Below are 19,151 nucleotides of genomic sequence, written 5' to 3' on the forward strand. Positions count from 1 at the left end.
CTAATCCTCAATTGTGAATAACTCATCCCTTACCTCTAAGCGGACTCACGTGTTTTTTGAAAGCGATAGCGGCATCTCTAAGAATTTTCTGAGATTCCTCAATTTTTCCTCTGATTACTCTGATAGAGTTCTCAAACATTAGAGAGAAAGAGAAGGGATTGAAGCTTCCATTTTGTACTGCTTCATGCGATGCATTCATCTCCCTCCATACACATTTTTTGCAAATCCCAACGGTGTAGGTGTGTGATATTGGATCTCAAACAACATATCATAATTTCACAGCAATCCAACGGTTAACGAAACCGGGATCGTAGTTTTACCGAGACAACTCTGGGTTTCTGCGGGAAAGGAAAAGGCTATGATGTGAAGGGTATTTCTCTTAGTTCAGACATGACATAGAAATTCCCAACGGTCAGAATGTTTGGAATTGGGTTGCGAACCTGGTGCTTAAATTTCACGATGATCCAACGGTGAATGAGTTCGAGATTATTGTTTTTCTGAAACAAGTTTGGTGGTCTGCGGGAAAAAGAGAGAGTTTTGAGAAGAGAAAAGAGAAAAACCAAAATGAGGCGAAGAGGAGGCACCTGACTTAACATAACTATTTATACCTAGGGTACTCAGCCTTTCATTTGCTCTATATTTATTTATTTATTTATTTTTACTAAAAAGCTTTTTAAATTTATTTACGAAAAAAAATTGGATGTTACATAGGTTGGGGTAAACCAGTATAATTCATTGGTGTGTTGTATTCATCTTTATTGCTTCTTATTTAGTTTTATGTGTTGGATAATTGTTTTTAGTTTTGACAAACCTTGTTTTATAAAAGCATAACTCTAACATTTTATCTAAAGGTTTTTAGAAAACAGTTTTAAAGTTAAGAAGTAGAATCTACTTTGCATCTGAAAAAGAAAGCCAACATTTGTTGAAAACAAAATTTGTGACTTTAGAGGTAGCTTTCTAAGAAATAGCTTAAAGTATTAACTTGGAATTCATATATTAGACTATTATTTTATCCAAGTGTTTAAGAAGAAAAAGCTTTGCTCCTAACAAAACTTTTGATAAAGCATAATATTGCAGGTTTTTATGCTTACAGGTGCCGCAAGAAAATATGTTGGTGAAATTAATGCCTTATTTACTTGAGACTATATCCGTCATTTAGATACAATTAGAAGCCTAAAGTTATGATCCAAAAATGAAGATTTCTATGAAGCGTAGGCTCTAAATTTTGAAAAATGATGAATTATCAATTATTATGGACCAAAAGAATAAAACATTGATATAGTTTTCTATTATTTTGTAAATTATAAATTTTCCCGTCTTTTTAAATCCATTAATCAAACCTTGATTGTTTGGACCCACACATCATGAGACAATTATCATTATTATAATAGTGAAATAAAACAAAAAGAACACAACCTTAATATTTTGTCTAAGGATCTTGATTTATTCTTCTTCGTACCTTTGATCCTTAAGGGGAAATTATGGTCTCCTTTATTCATTATGCACAAAATACATGTCGTCAATTGTATAAGAATCAAGAAGACAAATACAACATTTGTTTAGCTTAACATAAACCACTAGATCAATGAAAGAAAGATTAGATTGGCTTCATTATGTAACAAGTTGCACAAAAATCTGATTAGTCTCTGATTCTTAATTATCTATGGCTAAAAAGTCAAGTGTCTGGATCAACACTAGTCGGTTTTGAATTAAGAAGTGGTTGAAGAGCTTTGACAACAATAGTCATGTTTGGCCTAAAGTCAGCTTCATATTGTACACAAAGTGCTGCAACTGCTGCTAACTACATAATCATACCAAACATTAGTTACACACCATTTATTATATTGAATATTGAGTGTATTTGAGTAAAGATACCTTAAGCACTTATTCAATAAGTGCCTACTAAACGAGAGCTTATTTATAGGCTTAATTGTGAAACTTTTGAAAATAATCTAAAAACAATTTATTTGGAAAATGCTAGCAACACCCTCTTTACTTTTAGTTAAAAATTATTGAAAACAACAAAATCAAGTAAAAGACTCATTAAATAAAAGTCATACCCCTAGAAATTTGTGTTTTTCAATAAATTTCAGCCATTAATAGTGAATTAGAAAGATTGTGTTAGTGAATATGTTGTTAGTATTTTTCAACTTATTTTAATAGTTGAAATAATCATATTAAAATAAGATTAAAAAATTATATAAATGTCATAAACCATTTACATATAAGCTTAAATAAGTCATTCTAAATGTTCCAATTATTGGTCAAATGAAGAGAAAGAACAAATGAGCTAACCTTAGCAATTGCCTTGGGTGGGTATTCATTGTTTAGTTTAGGATCCACACATTGTTTCACTTTGTCCTCACTCAATCTTGGAGTTGCCTTTACTTGTTAGAAATCACATTAGTAAAAGAATAACAATAATGAAAACAAAAGCTAAGGCTATTAGGAAAAATTAAATTAGGGGTAGATTCATTCAAACCAAGACTAAATATGTTGATGATTAAGACGTACCCAAGTGACAAGACTTTGTTGCCCTTTAGGCATTGTATGGTCTACTGGCTTTCTTCCTGTTAAAAGTTCCAAAAGCACAACTCCAAAACTATAAACATCGCTTTTTTGGGTTATTTGGCCTGTCATGGCATACCTAATAATGAAAGTAAATCATTTTGTAAAACATGAAAATATTTTTAACACAAATGATCATGTATATAAGCTAGGAACTTGAATCTTCTAAAGATGTGTTTTCTACTTATGTTTTGTTGTCTACATAAAATTAATAATATTCTCCATTAGGAATCAAATATTTATATGTTTAGTTATATGAAAATTGTTTAAGTCTAATTCAAAAAAGACTTAAACATGCATGATTTACATAAGTGGATATCCTATCAAACTAAGACCAAGGTAAAGTTCAAGCATACTCTGGAGCATGATAGCCAAATGTTCCTAAGACTCTTGTTGAATGTAGTCGTGCTGCAGTGTCAGAAGATTGATTTGTCAAGTTGAAATCTGCAACCTTGGACTCATAGTCATTGAAGAGTAAGACATTGCTAGATCTAACATCGCGATGAACTATAGAAGGTTGACACTTTTCATGAAGAAACTCAAGTCCTTTTGCTGCACCAAATGCAATTTTTATTCTTTGACTCCAATTTAAAATTGGACCAGGTTCAGCACCTTGCACTCCTTTTCTTCCTACAACATAAAAATTCTAGTGGTAAACTAAAGCACAATAAATTTTTCATCAATATGAAAGTCATTTATTAATATATATTGTTAGGCCTACCGTGTAACACATCATGCAAAGAACCCAAACTTGCATATTGATAAACCAAAATTCTATAATTTTCCTCAAGACAATACCCCATCAACTCCACAAAATGCTCATTCTTCAATCTTGAAACAATTGATAACTACATGATCAATAGCGACATGATGTTAACTATGACAATTTCACTAGCCAAAACATTGACTCAATGAATTTAAAATCATTAATGGAAAAAAACATACTTGTGCTGCAAAATCAGAGTCAGGGTCTGGGGAAGAACTTGTATCCAGCTTCTTGATTGCAGCTTCCATACCGTCGCTCAATTTTGCATAGTAAACCTTCCCATAAGAACCTTCTCCTATCAAAGCCTCTGTACTAAAGTTGCTTGTTAATCGATCTAACTCATCCAATGAAATAGCGGGTATCTCAATTGGCAATGTTTTTTGTGGAGCACCATTTTTTACAACATTACCCCTAGGCTCGCCTCTGTCACCTCCTGAATTCAAAGGTTACTATAATGTAAATTAAGACTTAACCTAGGATACTAAAGATACTTAACTATAGTTAGGAACCATGCAGGAACAACAAACATTATGTCATTATTTTGTCGAGATAATGTTAATCGAATAATTACGATATTAAATTATAAAGTTATGATTTATTTCTGGATAAGTTGTGCCAAATAGCTAAGCAATTTGTCATACTTATACATTCCTATGATATATAAGTGAGAGGAATGAAAATCTAGAGAAAATTTTAGTTACATGGTAATCCAGAATTAATTTGAGTTTGAATGTATTTTAGGGATATTCATAAAACTTATATTTAATATTCTCCTTTTTTTTTCTATTCTTTGCCAATTCTCCTTTCTCAAACAAGGTAATGTAACATTTTCTTTTAATTCTAATTTTTCACAAATAATTGCTTGTCTTTTCACTTGTTCCAAACAACGTTCATAATCATGACCCTTCAAATGAAGTCACACAACATTTAATGCTCAATAAATAATGTGTGTCAAGTATCAATTGTCATGTTGCTAATTACATTCCTTTAAGGTAAAAAAAATAAGTGTTACCTCCTCCACCATTATATGCATTACCCTTTTTAGGTGATGCATTATATTGATTTCCAGGTGGAATGCCAAAATCCTCTTCTGCACCTCCACAACACAACATAGCTCAAAATAGTCTAGTAGTCTCAATATTTCATTCAAAATAAATGATATCCAATGAATGACCTGAAATTATTATTACAATTAATGCTCAAATTATCATTTACTAAATAATTCATTGAGACAAGTGTTTTGAAGATGAGAGCTAATCTTTGAAATTCAAATTAAAGCTACCCACGATTTAATGGTATCCTAAACAATATAATGAAATGCAAATATGACAAATTGTCACAATCACTCAAATGTAAAATTAGAGAAGAATAAAAATTGTGATTTTAGAAGATTAAATTAAAGAAGAAAAAAAGGTTGTCTAAGAATTGAGAATATAACCCTTTCAATTTTGTTTTTGTATTCTTTTATCTTAAGAATTAAATTTCATGTTTATGCTCTAATCATACACTGAGTTAAAAATGTCCCAAATATAAGAAAAAGGTTGCTAACCTTACCTAAAAACATTACATAAGCAACCTTACATAAAAACATTAATCAAGTTGAAATCTACAATGAAACAAATATATTGAAAATATAAACTAAAGACATTAATTACCTCTGGCTTGCTCTTGAACAAGCCAGGAATCTCAAGGAGACAATATATGATTGATGATGAAGCCTAAAGGATTATGCATATAAAATTATATACAATAACGACATGGAGGGGAAGAAGAAGAAGAAAACATAATTGATTGTTTTTCTTCAAACTCCTTCCAAATAAAATGAAGCACCATCATTTTGGATAAAAAGCACATGCCAATGTTTTTTCCCAAGAAAATCGGCTCCTAACCGAAAAAAAATACTTCTGAGGGTTGTGTATGTGCCACCACGATGCACATACTTTGCTTGTTACTATTTTAATGTTGAATCTCTATGATTTGTTGTTCTCATCACACCACATGTCAAAGGGTAATATGCACACTTGCAAGCACCATATCGATGTTACAACTCATACAAATATACGTAGTTGTAAATGAAATGACTCAAATTCATCAATGTTTTCCATTTTTTCTTGGTAGGTTAATGTAAATGGATTATTTTTTCTCCAAAATCAATGCCAATGGATTCTATTGAAATTAAGAAAAAAATATATATTTGTAATTATCTTCCCTTGTTTGGTAGGCCAACATTTTTTTTTTCTTCCTTTTTTTAAAAAACTGAATAGCATGTTTTATGAATTTATAGACCTATAATGCATATATAAATTCAAATATTTTTTTTTAAAACTTAAATAAAATTGGAAAAATTAATTAAAAAATAATTTATAATTATCAAAGAAATATGCACAATCAATTTATTTAAAACTTTAAACATTATATATTTTTAATTAAAATAGACTAAATAATTAAATGAATGATAAAAGTACATCATATATCATCATTATCATAGTGTACACATGTATTGCATCATATATCATCATATTTATAAACACGCGTTACTATCATTTGTTTGATTTGCATCATACAACATCATCACACATATAATCATACACTATTGTCCTTAGTTTGATACAATAGTCCCGGTCCCAAAAAACAGAAACATAAAAAGTACCATGAATATGTACATCATCATAAACACCTAACCACCCTATATACAAAATTAAAATAAGAAGGCCTAGCTCAGAGCTGTTAACGGTCTACAATCCCCAAAATATACTCTAAAAGTACCAAAAAGCTAACTACGGAAAGTGTCAAATCCCTCAAAGGAAGTCCTTACCATGATTTGCCTCTGTCTCCTCTAAGTCATCCAAGTTAGCATCATCCATATCATGCATGTGATCCATCAGGCACATCTCCCCTATCCTCATGATGATCGATACTATTAGAAGAAGAAGATGATGAAGTCAACAAGTTTGTCATCATGCCGGGCACATATGAAGTTGGAGAAGAAGAAGATGAAGTCGACAAGTCAGCAACCATGCTAGATAGAGGAAGCGAATCCATTGGCATATGATACTAAGCAATAGGAGCAGGTATGATTGGAAACAAAGGGTGGTGGCTCTGGAATTGCATTGTCAATAGATGGATCTCGCTGAGCAGGGGAATCAGGCACATAAATGACATCATCCATGGGATGATACTTCGGAGCAGAAGGTGGTGGGTGAGGGGGTGGTGTAGCTCTAATATATCCCCCCAGAGCAATAGGATATAAATTTGTCCATAAAGTAAAACTAGTCATAGAAAGCCAACAATACTAGCAATTAGAGCCAAAATAGTAAAGGTGATGGATCCATAAAATGTGTTGATGTTGGTGTGTCCGTTATACACCCATTTTCCATAAGGGCTATATGAAATGTGGATGTTCCACACTATGTGGAATAAATCCATCATCTACTCATACATAAAATAAAACAAAATAAAGAAAAACACACATAGAAAAAGGAGTAGGAATATATATAACCTCAATCACTTTTACAATAAGTTTGCAAGACTAAACTATAATATAAATAACAAACAAATGGTAGTAAAATATAATGGGAATTCTAGGGTTAGACCTAAGTTCTTGAGGAACAATCCAAATTTCTTCATCACACGTATGGATCTATACCCTCTCCTCTAAAGGTTATCCTTAATCATTAGGATTTTTGGAAAGTGATTAGGAGCCCGTGTGCCTCTCTTCACTCGACACTAACATCCATACCTTTATTATCAATATCATTCTCGAGAAACAATCAATGTTTCAGCTCTGAGCCATCACAACTCCATCTAGAGGTATACTCTACATCAATCATGGTAATGCAGATTAGGTGTCAGGGTTATCTAGCAGATTTACATGATTTATTCCAACTCAAGGACGTTATCCTGACCATTGGAATGTTCACAACTCGATACATTTACCCTTTAGATCTTTCCAATGATCTATGCCTTCATCTTGCAATTTACCAAATTGTAACTTTCCATCCTTCATCACACATGCAATCCCTGCATGTTCCATAAATTTAATTCATCTCCTTGTTGATAGGAACTCTCAATTTGTGTCTTCATTGATAGATATTAAGTTACAATAATATTTATATTCTTTGGATTGTACGGTAGAATTTCATCTATCAATATTCACAAAAATATATCATATATTTGCATCATTTGTAATATTCACAAAAATTATGAAAATGTAAAATTATAAGTATTTATATATATATATATATATATATATATATATATATATATATATATATATATTTTCCTAACATTTTTAATTATAATTTAGTTAAAACTTATATTTTATACTTTAAAATTATGAGGGATTCTTAGTTTTCTTATTCTCTTACGTAAAAAAAAGTATGTAAATATGAAATATAATAATAAAATAAATTCATGTATAAAATTAATCTTTGAAGCTAAATTGACATTATTTGAACTTAAAGATACTTTATGGCTTTATACAATAATTTTACTCTTTACTTCATTGTATTATTTAAACTATTCATTTAAACATTTCTGAATTTGAAGTGAAAAGCAGAGAAAACAAAATAGAAAATAAAAAGAATGATAGAAATAAATTGGTTTAACATCGTAATAGTTTAATAAATGATCTTGAATTCAAGGATGCATTTGATACACACTAAAATACAAGATAAAGAAAATAACACAAGAGAAGTGTTAAAGTTGAGAGCAAATTTTTGTTTTTGATGGACAATGAACAACACAAGCAAAATAATGACAAATTTACTTTAATGTTCTTTCTAATATTAATTATTTTAATACAATTGATATTGTCATTATATGTTGTAAAATAAAATATATTATTGTATATTTTAAAATGTATTATAAATATTATATTTTTTAAGGAAATAAACTCATATCATTTCATTAAAGATAGTTTGTAATACAAATGTGTGGAATATAACTTGATTCATGAGAACTAGCGAAAGATGTTGATACTCTTGCTAACTTATGAGAAACAACATTAACTTGTCTTTTGACTAAACTCACTTAGAGTTTTGGAAGTAAAGAAATAGATGTTCTATATTTAGCAATAAAAACATGGAAATCATTTGAACCTTTGGAACTCGAGTTGATGTCACTAACCATTTTGCAATCTGTTTCAAAAAATTATATTATGTTTTATTATATTACATTATTATGTAATATACGTCATAAATATATTATATTATATAAATATTTCATACCATAATATAGGTTCGAAGGAATCATAATTATTAAAATGACATAGAAATAAATAGAGAGGAATAAAATAATAGTGAATTATAGGTGAAAATATGTATTGTTTGGAATAAGAGAAGTATTTTTTGTTCATTTGTTTGGTTGGATTGAAATACAAAAGAAAATAAATTAAATTATTTCATAAAAGGATATATTTACCCTCATAATATAATAATAATGTACCTCATTTTTTATTTAATAGTAACCAAAGCATTCACTTTTATAACTATAGTAAAATAATCGATACAATATCATATTTCACTTTCCATAAAATAGAATGCATTAATAGTTCAAAATAATAATAAGGAAAACATGCACTAATATGTTAAAAAAATCATATTTGTAAATAACAAAACCACCCACCAAAGCTATAATCAACATGAACTATTAACTAATATTTGACAAAAATATAAAATGTTGATTGGAAGCATTCATGGATGGGGAGGAATTTTGAGCAAAAAGTGATTATGTCATTGATATTTTGGTTGGTTACAACATATTTAGTGGGATTGTGCTACTTAATATAACATGTAACCATCCCTAAAGTGGTGGATTCTATTTCTTTTTTATTTTTTTTTTCATTTATGGATAATGATGTAATAACTATGGGTATTTTGTGTACCCATGTTTAATGAAGTATTTTATTTGGTTGACAAAAAAAACTATTTACTAATGAAACCAATATAGACACTATTATATATATATGTAACTTTGAAAAGTAAAATTACGATACTAATGCAATAATTCATGACTTAAGCAAATGGAAACATTTTTTTTATCGATAAATGTTAATTTGTTAGTTTTATTATAAATGTCAGTGTAAGGAATCCAAACTTGTGACCTCGCTCTCTTCCTTCTTTCTTCACACTTAAAACCCCTTTCCTAACCACCAGGCCAACCTTATATCTCCAAACAAATGAGATGTGTATCCCCCTTTTTCATTATTTGCCATCTAATACACAATGTTGCCAATCATCAAACATGAATTAAGTACATATGTTGGGTGAATATATTTCAACAAGTCCATTAATACATCATAACCAACACCTAGAAAGAAAAGAAACCATTGAACAATTACCATAACTAATGAATCATTACAAAAGAAAATATGAAAAATAGAGCCAGGAGAATATGAAAAGCAAAATATACCAAGAAAGGAAAAAAAGAAATATTGTCGAATTAACTTCATATCATTTAGCAGCTACACCATATCATTTGTTATAACTCAGTAGATGCCTACAAACAAATCATTTATAGTGTGGTTAGACATGACATATATAACAAGTTTTGTTCAAAGAAATTCTCTTATTGACTAAAGTGCCTAAGTTCATACAATACTAAATTTGTCAAAGTTAGATACATTGTTTACAAAGTTTAAAACACTCTTTTCATTATGACTTTCCATAAAGCAAATTCACTATAAAAATTGCATTAGAATTATATAGTGCATATAAACATAGATTTTTTATCATATAACTTGTTATCATCACTTGTTTGCCATAACTTATAATAATACCAAAAGGATAGCACAAAGAGAAACATCAAAACATCTAAACTCCAACTCATTATTCATCTTTTAGTGACTTGACCTATTTTGTTTGAGTCTGCTAATACCTTCTTCTTTTTTTTTTGTAATTTGAACTTGTCTTTCAACAAGTGCATAATGTTCTTCAAAAATAATGTTGTTGTTGTTGACTGCTTTTGCTGGTGAATTTAGGCTAGCGATAATCTTCTCATATTTTTTTTTCCACTGAGTCAATTGTGTTTTACGCTAACTCCTCTTTAGATGCAAGTCTCTCTTGATTAGTTTCCTTAATCAGTGTCCAACTAAAAGATTCCAATTTTTAAGAAAGGATGAAATGTCATCTATTGATTGAACATTTGCATCAAACATTCCAAAATTGTTTAATGAATCATGGAGGGGCTATTTTCCCTTCTCTTGATGTTTAATATTGTCTCTTATTGTCTCTACATTTCTTTAGTAATTTTATCTGCACTATACAACTCTTTCATGATGTCATATTATTTCATTAGGGTCCTCCTCCATTTTATTGTTCTTGGCTATTTGTGTAGAACACATAAAGTCAAAACACATTTATATATTGATATAATTAATAAAAGATGTCACAAGTTAACAAAAATACAATCATGTAACTAATAGAAATTGGCATACCTTAATTAATCATTCCAAACTTCTTCTTCAATCCATGCATGATGACATTCCAAGCAAATCCATTTAAGTTATTGAATAAGTTATATGCTTGAGCTAAATTATCCTTCAACATTTTTAACCTATTTTTTATGTTATCATGCATTTACTTTTCCTGGTCCCAATGATTTATTCAACAACTCCACTATATTGTTGTATGCTTGGGTACTCTATGTTATACTAACATTATTGTCTTTATGTTGTTCTTTCTTTTAATGGATTAAACAATACAAGATCCATTTCATATAGTTAGCTTAGTGACTCCTTTCCAATAGTATTTATCTTTGACATTTTGATACTTATATAGTTTCAACAAAATCTAAAAAAGAGAAATAACCTTCATCTTTATAAATATAGCACATAATAATTATTATCATAGAACATAATTATCACATCACTTTTGGACAATTCTATATAACAATACAATCAAAAGTAAAACACCATATCATATCATCACATAAAACAAGTTAAATACATGTCCATACAATCATATTTGTGTTGTCTTTTTTTTTTTTTTTTTGCTGAATGCATATTTGTGTTATCTAATACCATACTTTTTAGCAAATCAAATGGACCCTAAGTCTTAATAATCTTATCCAGGTTCCTTTAAAAAAAATTTATTTAACTTAAGCAGAATTATCTTTGTCCTCCTGTGAAAGATGCTTGTTGTCTCCAAGAAAAATTAAAAAATAAATCTTATTTATATCAATAGAAAAATAAGAAGAAATAAATAAATTTCTCTCTACTTATTAAGTGAATGCAAAAAATAATGAAAATAAACAAATATATGACTTTTTGTACTAATTAAAATTAAATTTAACCCAAAAATTAAGCTTTTTATTCTATTTCTTTTAAAAAAAACAAATGTATGCCATTTAAATTTTAATTATATGCATTATCAATGTAAAAACATTATGTTATCAATTAATCAGAAATTATATTAAATAATTATTATACACGTTAACAAACTAATCATACATAATGATTTCTAATTAATTGACATTGTACAAAATCTTTACATTTTTAGTGTATATTTATACAAAAATATAACATAAAATTAATTAATAAATATGCATTACATTACATGAGCAATTATATTTTTTTTATAAAATTTAAATATATTTTAAATTCTTAGGAATACGATTATTTTTTTTATGCATGATGGAACTCATTAAAAAATCAAAAATAGATATTTGAAGATGAACTTCTTTCTTGGCCAAACCATCTGCTACACAGTTTCCTTTGTAACAACCCATCGCTGGTACATGAAACTATGAACTAACTTAAGCGGAAGACTTTATTTTAATTCATTTTAAACTCTTCTATCAATTTCATTATAAAATGGTTGTTGACTTTTGAAGTTTTAAAGGCCCAAAAGCTAAAATTCTAGATATCAAGATAAAAATTCACGTGATATATATACACAACGAAAAATACCATGTGTTCTATGGCACTCCAACCTAACATGATCATATACAACATCAAAGCATTCCGAACCTCCTCCGAACATGCATATAAATAGAACAACTCTTTAGGGAAAACTACATGGACTTTGAATTGGTCAACCTTATACATAATCCTAAAGATGAAACGTAAACGGATAATACACTTTCACATCCAGGAACACATATCCATGAAGTCTCCAAAGAATATAAAACCACCTCCTGGCCATCTGCTCCCCACATACATCGAATACAAGATCATTGCAATACGAACCACACGTGCATCAATGCAAGGGTAAGCTTACCAAAAAACAAGCATACCAAAATAGAATAAAACTTAACAATTAAAGCACGATCTATTATCATCACACATATAACATAAACATATAGAAATCATACATAAAGCATATGCCTCAGAATTTACATAACAAAGTATATCATAACAATCATCAGTTCGTCATTCAACATATCAAAACTTAATCATCATACACCATCATCATCCTTAGTCAATCAATCATCGTCACCATGACTTATCCATCAAACATCATCATCACTAGTTCATCAATCATTGGAACCAAACATAGACTCGACCCCATAGAGATTTATGCTACAGAGCAATTAACCCAAGTACATCCTTTAACATAGTTACACCTTGACCATTTGGGGTGACTTGAATTAAACCTAAACAAGATTTTTGGTTTTATAAAAAAATAGATGAGCGTGGTTAGTAACTTACCTTGATAAGGTATGCATTAACTTTAACCTCTCTAGGAGTTTGTTAACCCATCTATTCTATAGGCCCCTTCGGTGTTAGCCACCATAAAAAACTTCAGGAATAGGTTGAGGGCTCACGAAGCACCCAAAACTCACGTGCCTACTAACAACCAACAACTACACTTAGATTACTTGAGGTTTTAGGTACAACACCTATGTACCCACCATCTCACTCATGGTCAGTCTCAAGTATCCAAGTTTCACCATCAACAATAACCCATTCCATATACACTAAAAAGTCACTAAACCTCTTTGGAAAATAGTTATCACCACTCTGACACACCATTTGAAGTCAAAACCTAAGGGTGATACTTAGGAAGATACCCCATTAGGTGAGACCCTTGGGTTAACGTTGCTTTAGTTAGGTGACATTCTAGCGTGGAACTCGCCCTCCCAATTATACAATTTTCCAATAACAACAAATCTTCCTAAATGATATAGTTAACTCCTTTTGACACATATGGATGGTTCTCAAAAGAAGATTATTATCCATAGGAATCATACATAATCACAAATTCATTACCAGTACCAACACCATGAAAGGTTGTAATATCATAGATTCACCATTCATATGTCCATCACACTCATGAACCCACCTATAGTTCAATAAGCATAGCAAGACATTCCAACATCTTGAATTCTTGCAAACAACTCACCAAAAATCATATAAATGTGAATCTCATGAACTCATCATAAAGTCAACTCTAATCATAAAATAATATCATCTCAACCACATCTCATATCATCATCAAGAAGTCAACCAACACAACTCAAGTCATCAATTAGCATAATTATCCCATCATCAATATAATATTCTCAATAATAAGATTATAGACTAATTAAATCATTATAATTATGCGTCACTATACCATTATAACAACTTTCCACTTCATGTTTAAGGTTATCAAAAGATCTCATAAGTTTTGGGTTACTATCTCCTTTATTTTCTATTATGCACCTATGACATTCATATCTTATAAACATTATAAATAAAGGTATACTGATTGAATTAAGTTGATTTTTGTCTCATTTGAAAGCTAAGAAGAATATCTCCAACTTTTATGTTCACTCAAAGACCTATTTTGGAAGCATACTATGCCTAAAATTATAATCTATATGAAACTTTTACTTATTACTGACAACTTAACCTGTATCCGCTAATTTAATAATTTCTAGAGTTATACATTACATTTTTAAGTGAAACTAAAGGCATTAGTTATCTAACATCCACGGTTACAACTTTCTTGAAGGCCAATTTTCTAGATTCAGACTCTACAACTGAGTTTTGACCATTGTATTTGATTACAACAAAGCTTGAGTCAACAAAGGAGTCCTTGAGCTCAAATTAATCGATTACAAACCTATGTAATTGATTACAATCAGCCTAGAACCCAAAATTAACCTCCGGAGCTCATTTCAATCGATTACCCCATGATGTAATCGATTAAAATGGTTTAGAACTACAAAAAAGTTATGATTTTTAAGTCAAGACATCATCTTTCATCAAAACAAAATTATTCCTTTCAACCCAAAATATACAACAACAGATTTATGCTTCAACAAAGCATATATAACATTACAAAGCATCCAAAATAAGAAAAAGGTGAGCTCCCCTTACCTCTATAAACCAAGAAGCAATCTTTGAGAGGAAGGAGAAAAAAGGAGAGGGCTTTGGGTCCAACATGAGAGCTTTCCCACTATCACCCAGTCACCACACAACATATCACCACCCAAAACCCATCAACAAACAAAAACAACATTAAAACCCAAAAAATGAGCACTTTCATGAACCCCCCAAAGGTGCTCTACGAAGGAAAACTTCAAATGGAAGGGGGAGAGGATTCTTACCATTGTACACAACCACAACCAACAAAAAGGGTAAGAAAGATGCTTTCTTGAACAAGGTAAATCAAGGATACAAGCTTCCAAAGAGAGACCCCTCTCAAGAAAGAAGAAAGAAGAAAGAAGGTGTGTTTATGAGTTTGGTTCAGATTGCGAATGGGTTTTGGGAAGGTTTATGATTCTTCCTATTCCTTCTCTTTACACTCCACAACAAACTAAACTCACCTACTTAACTCCCATTACTAAAGGCCCAAACAGTCTAAGAACCAACTAATCACACATGAAACATGGTTTAAGCATAAACATAAATATAAACAACACAAATCATCACTTCATAATTAATTAACTAATTACAGGCACTTAAATTAAATTTAATTACTCTTGTAATTTAATTAAAACACTTAATCATTAATTATGAAAATCGCAATGTTACATCCTTCCCTTAGAGTATGTTGGAAGGAAAGACTCTAATCTTGAGCTATGTAAAATCTGATCATGTCCACCAAAGATGCTAATGGATGAGTGAGCAAAACACCATGGGAGATGAGCTCTAATGATGTCGTAGAATTAAATTCATAAATAAACTTTTGCAAGCCTTTGGACCAAGAAATCTTTAGACCATGGTAAATAGCTTGTATCTCAACATTCAAATTAGATATAACACCACAAGCACTGACATAACCAATTATAAAGTGAAAGTTTGAATCTCTAATTACACCCCCGAAACCCGACAAACCTAGATTCCCAATAGAGTTGCCATCTATGTTTAATTTGAAAGTGTCTTGATGAGGATGAAGCCACTTAACTTGGATGAGGACTTCACCTAGTTTTAGTGAGGAGCGAATGAACTAGTCTATAAAGATGATAACGATTGGTGAATCGTTCAAAAGCAAATAAAACTAGGAAATTCTGTAGCACAAGATTAACCTAGGTCAAACTCAGAAATATGATTCAATTTGGTTCCTATATTCATTCACTTATAACCAGAAAGAGGGATTTTTATCAAACAGTTTGTAAGCAACTATAAAGGAATGGGAAAACACACAAAATGGAATTGAAGAAACAGAACAGAACAAAAATAGAATACAAATCAAGTTGAATAACATCAATCCAATTCACCAAACCAATGCAAAACGAATTATCATAGTTAATACAAGTTATGTTCAGTGTGAAAGTTCAATCAAATGCATTAGAGAAAGTTCAATCAAATCAATCTCTGAATTGTTTGAGATCGCAAATTTGGTTGGAAAATCATCCAAACAATCTGTGAATAAATTTTGACATTAGGAAATGAATCCATAACCTAATCCATTTTCAATCCTAAGCATAATCATAATCATGAAAATTGCAAATAGGATTGAAGAGAAAGATGAGCATTCACAAAGGTTAGAGATACTAAACCAGAACTCAAATTCAGCCTTGCATGGAGTGGATCCTTGGATTGATTGATTGTTTAGTTGTCCATGGACATCAATTCAGCCTTGCTTGGAGAGGATCCTTGGATTAATTGAATGTTTAGCCCTCCATGATCATCACCAATGGAAAAGACACAAAATTTTGTGTAAGAAAATGGTATAACATAAGTGAAAAAAGGAAGAAGAATGAAGAATAGTTAAGAGAAAAAGAGAGAAAAGAGAAAGCTTGCACAACAAGTAACTAATTCCGTTTTTTACAAAAATGAAGTAACTAACTAACTAACTAACACTAATATATAGAGTGTCTACTCAGAAGCAATGGATGGGCCTTGATTAGGCTCATCTAATCTACCTAATTAAACTAATTACACAAAACAAAGCCCAAACTCACAACCCAATTACTCAAGTGCATAGGCTTTGACTTCCGAGCTCAATTTGACCCTCGAAATGGCAGAATTGGCCAAAGCTTATTTGTAACAAAATTGAAGATCCTTTTTCGCTTCCAGGGACTACTCACATGTTCCATTTGGAGTTCTATAGTGTCCTCTAGGCCTTGCGCAAGACAGATAGGTCAAGTAAGCATAAAATCTGAAATTTAGCTACAATTCTCAATTATGCTCAATCATTTGTCTTAGACCAAAACTGAGTTAAGGTGATAAAATAAAGGTCAAATAATGGAAAGTCTCATTCATATCCCCATTGATCAACTCATTTTTTGAATCAGATTCTAACAAATTGACCTTTTTCTAGAATGGCTTGACCTCATATGGAACATGGCTTGATGACATTAGTCCAATTTGTTGGCAAAGTTTTGGGTTGTTCCAATCCCCAAAACGCCTTCCCATTTTTCCAAAAAAGTCTTTAGAGAAGCTAAGCTCTGCCTTATGAGATTGTTTCCACTAAGGTAAAGTGCATTGAGATAAGGCAGAGTTTCCAGCTTTAGTGACAGGTTCCCTGTGAGGTTGTTGCGGCTAAGTCCCAAAAACCTTAACCTCTTTAATTCTGATAAAGACTAAGGAATTTCTCCTGTCAATTCCATGTTAGATAGCTCCAAAATGGCTAAATTTTAGAGGTTTTTCCACTTTAAGAATCTGATGTCTCCACCTAATGGATTGTTGGACATCCAATGAACCTATTATTCATAAGGTCCATAAGGTGGTTGTTGTTGACATCAAGCTTCAATGCTGAAGTTAAGCTCCCAAGTGTCAAAGGCAAAGAGCCAGATAATGAATTGCTACATAAGTCAAAGATTAATAACTCATTTAGCCTATCAAAAACATCTGGAATCCTACTAGTAAGATAGTTTCCAACAAGAACAAGCTTCTTCAACTTGATGACATTGCCAATGCTTGATGGTATTTCTGCTGTTACACTATTTTTTAATATTACTAGTGATTGAAGGTTCTTGAGGACACCAAAACATAAGGGGATGTTTCCGATGAGTCCTGAGTTTGATCTAAACTCCAATGATTATGAGCTGCCAGCTAGTTTATGCTAGTTTCCAGTGGGGATGGTACCTGGAAACATGTCTTGTGATGGAAAGCAATTGAAAAAGGATAGAGATTTTAGGTGCTTAAGCTTAAATAAATGTGGTCTAAATTCCAAATCTTGAGCACAACTCAGAGAATTATCATGGACTGGTCCAATGTTCAAGGTAGTTACATACCAAAATCCATCAAATAGATCACAAGAGACCCCCTATAGAAGAAAACAAACACAGAAAACACAATTAAGTAAATAATTAATCACCTTGTTCTAGTTAAGTTACAATTTAGTATTGAATTGCAAAGAGTTCTAATTACATGGTTGAAGGGGTAGTAAAATAAAAAAGAGGGGGGAGGACAACTACTGAGAAACAATTGATACAAGGGATGAATGATCAATTTTAGAACTAAGCCAAGGGATTATAGTTTTACCTTTCTGGCATCCAACAAAATTTAAAAAGCTTAGGTTCACCTCAGAGTTCATTTATGAAATTGAGTGCAAACTCTTATTTATATGGTCCTATTAACAATTAGCCAAAATCTTCAAGAGTAAAACAGGAACTATTGATTGTGAAAAAGTTTGTGCAAGTCATTAACCAAACAGGAACTATAACCTTGTAGCTATATTATTCCTTGTGACATTCATCAAGAAACCATAGCCTTACACAAACAAATTTGAATTTTCTAAACATTATCTCTAGCACAGTACAAAATAGTTGCTTAGACAAGTTACAGTAAAAGGTACCTGAATTGGAGTCCAACCACAAGGATCTGGATAGAGATCTGAGCTATTCCAGGAATCACCAAGAAAGCTTTCAATGGTGGAGTATAGAGCTTCCAGCTCTACTTTCTCCATAGGAGTTAAAATATCGAGGTCTTCTTGTCCACATGTTGCACTTAGAGAGAGTATGAACATCACAAATATGGCATGACTAATAGTTTTGATTCTCTTCATGGTGCTAATGCGTCAAAATAGGACTATCAAGCATAGGAGAAATTCCAGATGGATGAAGCAAAATTGATACAAACAACCACCACAAGTACTAAGAGGTACTTGGCTTCAACCCTTGAATTCAAGTGCATCTTATGGTTTGATGTATCACATGTGCATTTCTCATTTTAGAAAAAAAAGGAAAGAGAAAAAATAAAGAGGAAGAAAATCTTCAAATGAATTATAACAAAAGATGCAAGATAAAGAAGGGTGAAAGTTGAAACAGATGATTGAATATCCCTTAGCAATGAAGTGGGTAGTATCCAGACAAATACCCCAACATGGGCCCTTACAGAAAACTACAATTGTTTTTGGAAGAACACGGATTGTAGTATCAAGAAGAAAGAACAAGATCCTAAATTTATGCTCAAACTTAGAAGGATAGTGGGAATGGAGGA

The 19,151-nt window shown here is 31.0% G+C and overlaps 1 protein-coding gene and 1 pseudogene across 1 annotated transcript; both read right to left on the bottom strand.

Moving 5' to 3' along the window:
• Positions 1 to 1,421: 1,421 nt before the first annotated feature.
• Positions 1,422 to 5,129, bottom strand: LOC100777194 (probable protein kinase At2g41970). The gene is made up of 8 exons (XM_006587139.3): positions 4,990 to 5,129; positions 4,347 to 4,508; positions 3,514 to 3,767; positions 3,290 to 3,416; positions 2,925 to 3,198; positions 2,515 to 2,647; positions 2,296 to 2,382; positions 1,422 to 1,801 (listed from the first exon to the last, which is right to left on the bottom strand). Exons 2-8 carry the CDS (start codon positions 4,444 to 4,446, stop codon positions 1,676 to 1,678), a joined length of 1,101 nt encoding a protein of 366 aa, XP_006587202.1. The 5' UTR covers positions 4,447 to 4,508; positions 4,990 to 5,129; the 3' UTR covers positions 1,422 to 1,675.
• An 11,895-nt stretch (positions 5,130 to 17,024) lies between these two features.
• On the bottom strand, positions 17,025 to 18,717 carry LOC100777717 (piriformospora indica-insensitive protein 2-like; annotated as a pseudogene).
• Between the last annotated feature and the right edge of the window lie 434 nt (positions 18,718 to 19,151).

Source organism: Glycine max, chromosome 9 (assembly GCF_000004515.6).
Source record: "Glycine max cultivar Williams 82 chromosome 9, Glycine_max_v4.0, whole genome shotgun sequence".
Taxonomy (NCBI): domain Eukaryota; kingdom Viridiplantae; phylum Streptophyta; class Magnoliopsida; order Fabales; family Fabaceae; genus Glycine; species Glycine max.

Excerpts from the sequence above, each read along its gene's own strand:
- LOC100777194 (XM_006587139.3), bottom strand. The coding sequence starts at position 4,446 with ATGTTGTGTTGTGGAGGTGCAGAAGAGGATTTTGGCATTCCACCTGGA. Across the intron at positions 3,768-4,346 it reads TGCATATAATGGTGGAGGAG|GAGGTGACAGAGGCGAGCCT; the intron begins GTAACACTTATT and ends CTTTGAATTCAG. Across the intron at positions 1,802-2,295 it reads CACCCAAGGCAATTGCTAAG|TTAGCAGCAGTTGCAGCACT; the intron begins GTTAGCTCATTT and ends ATGATTATGTAG.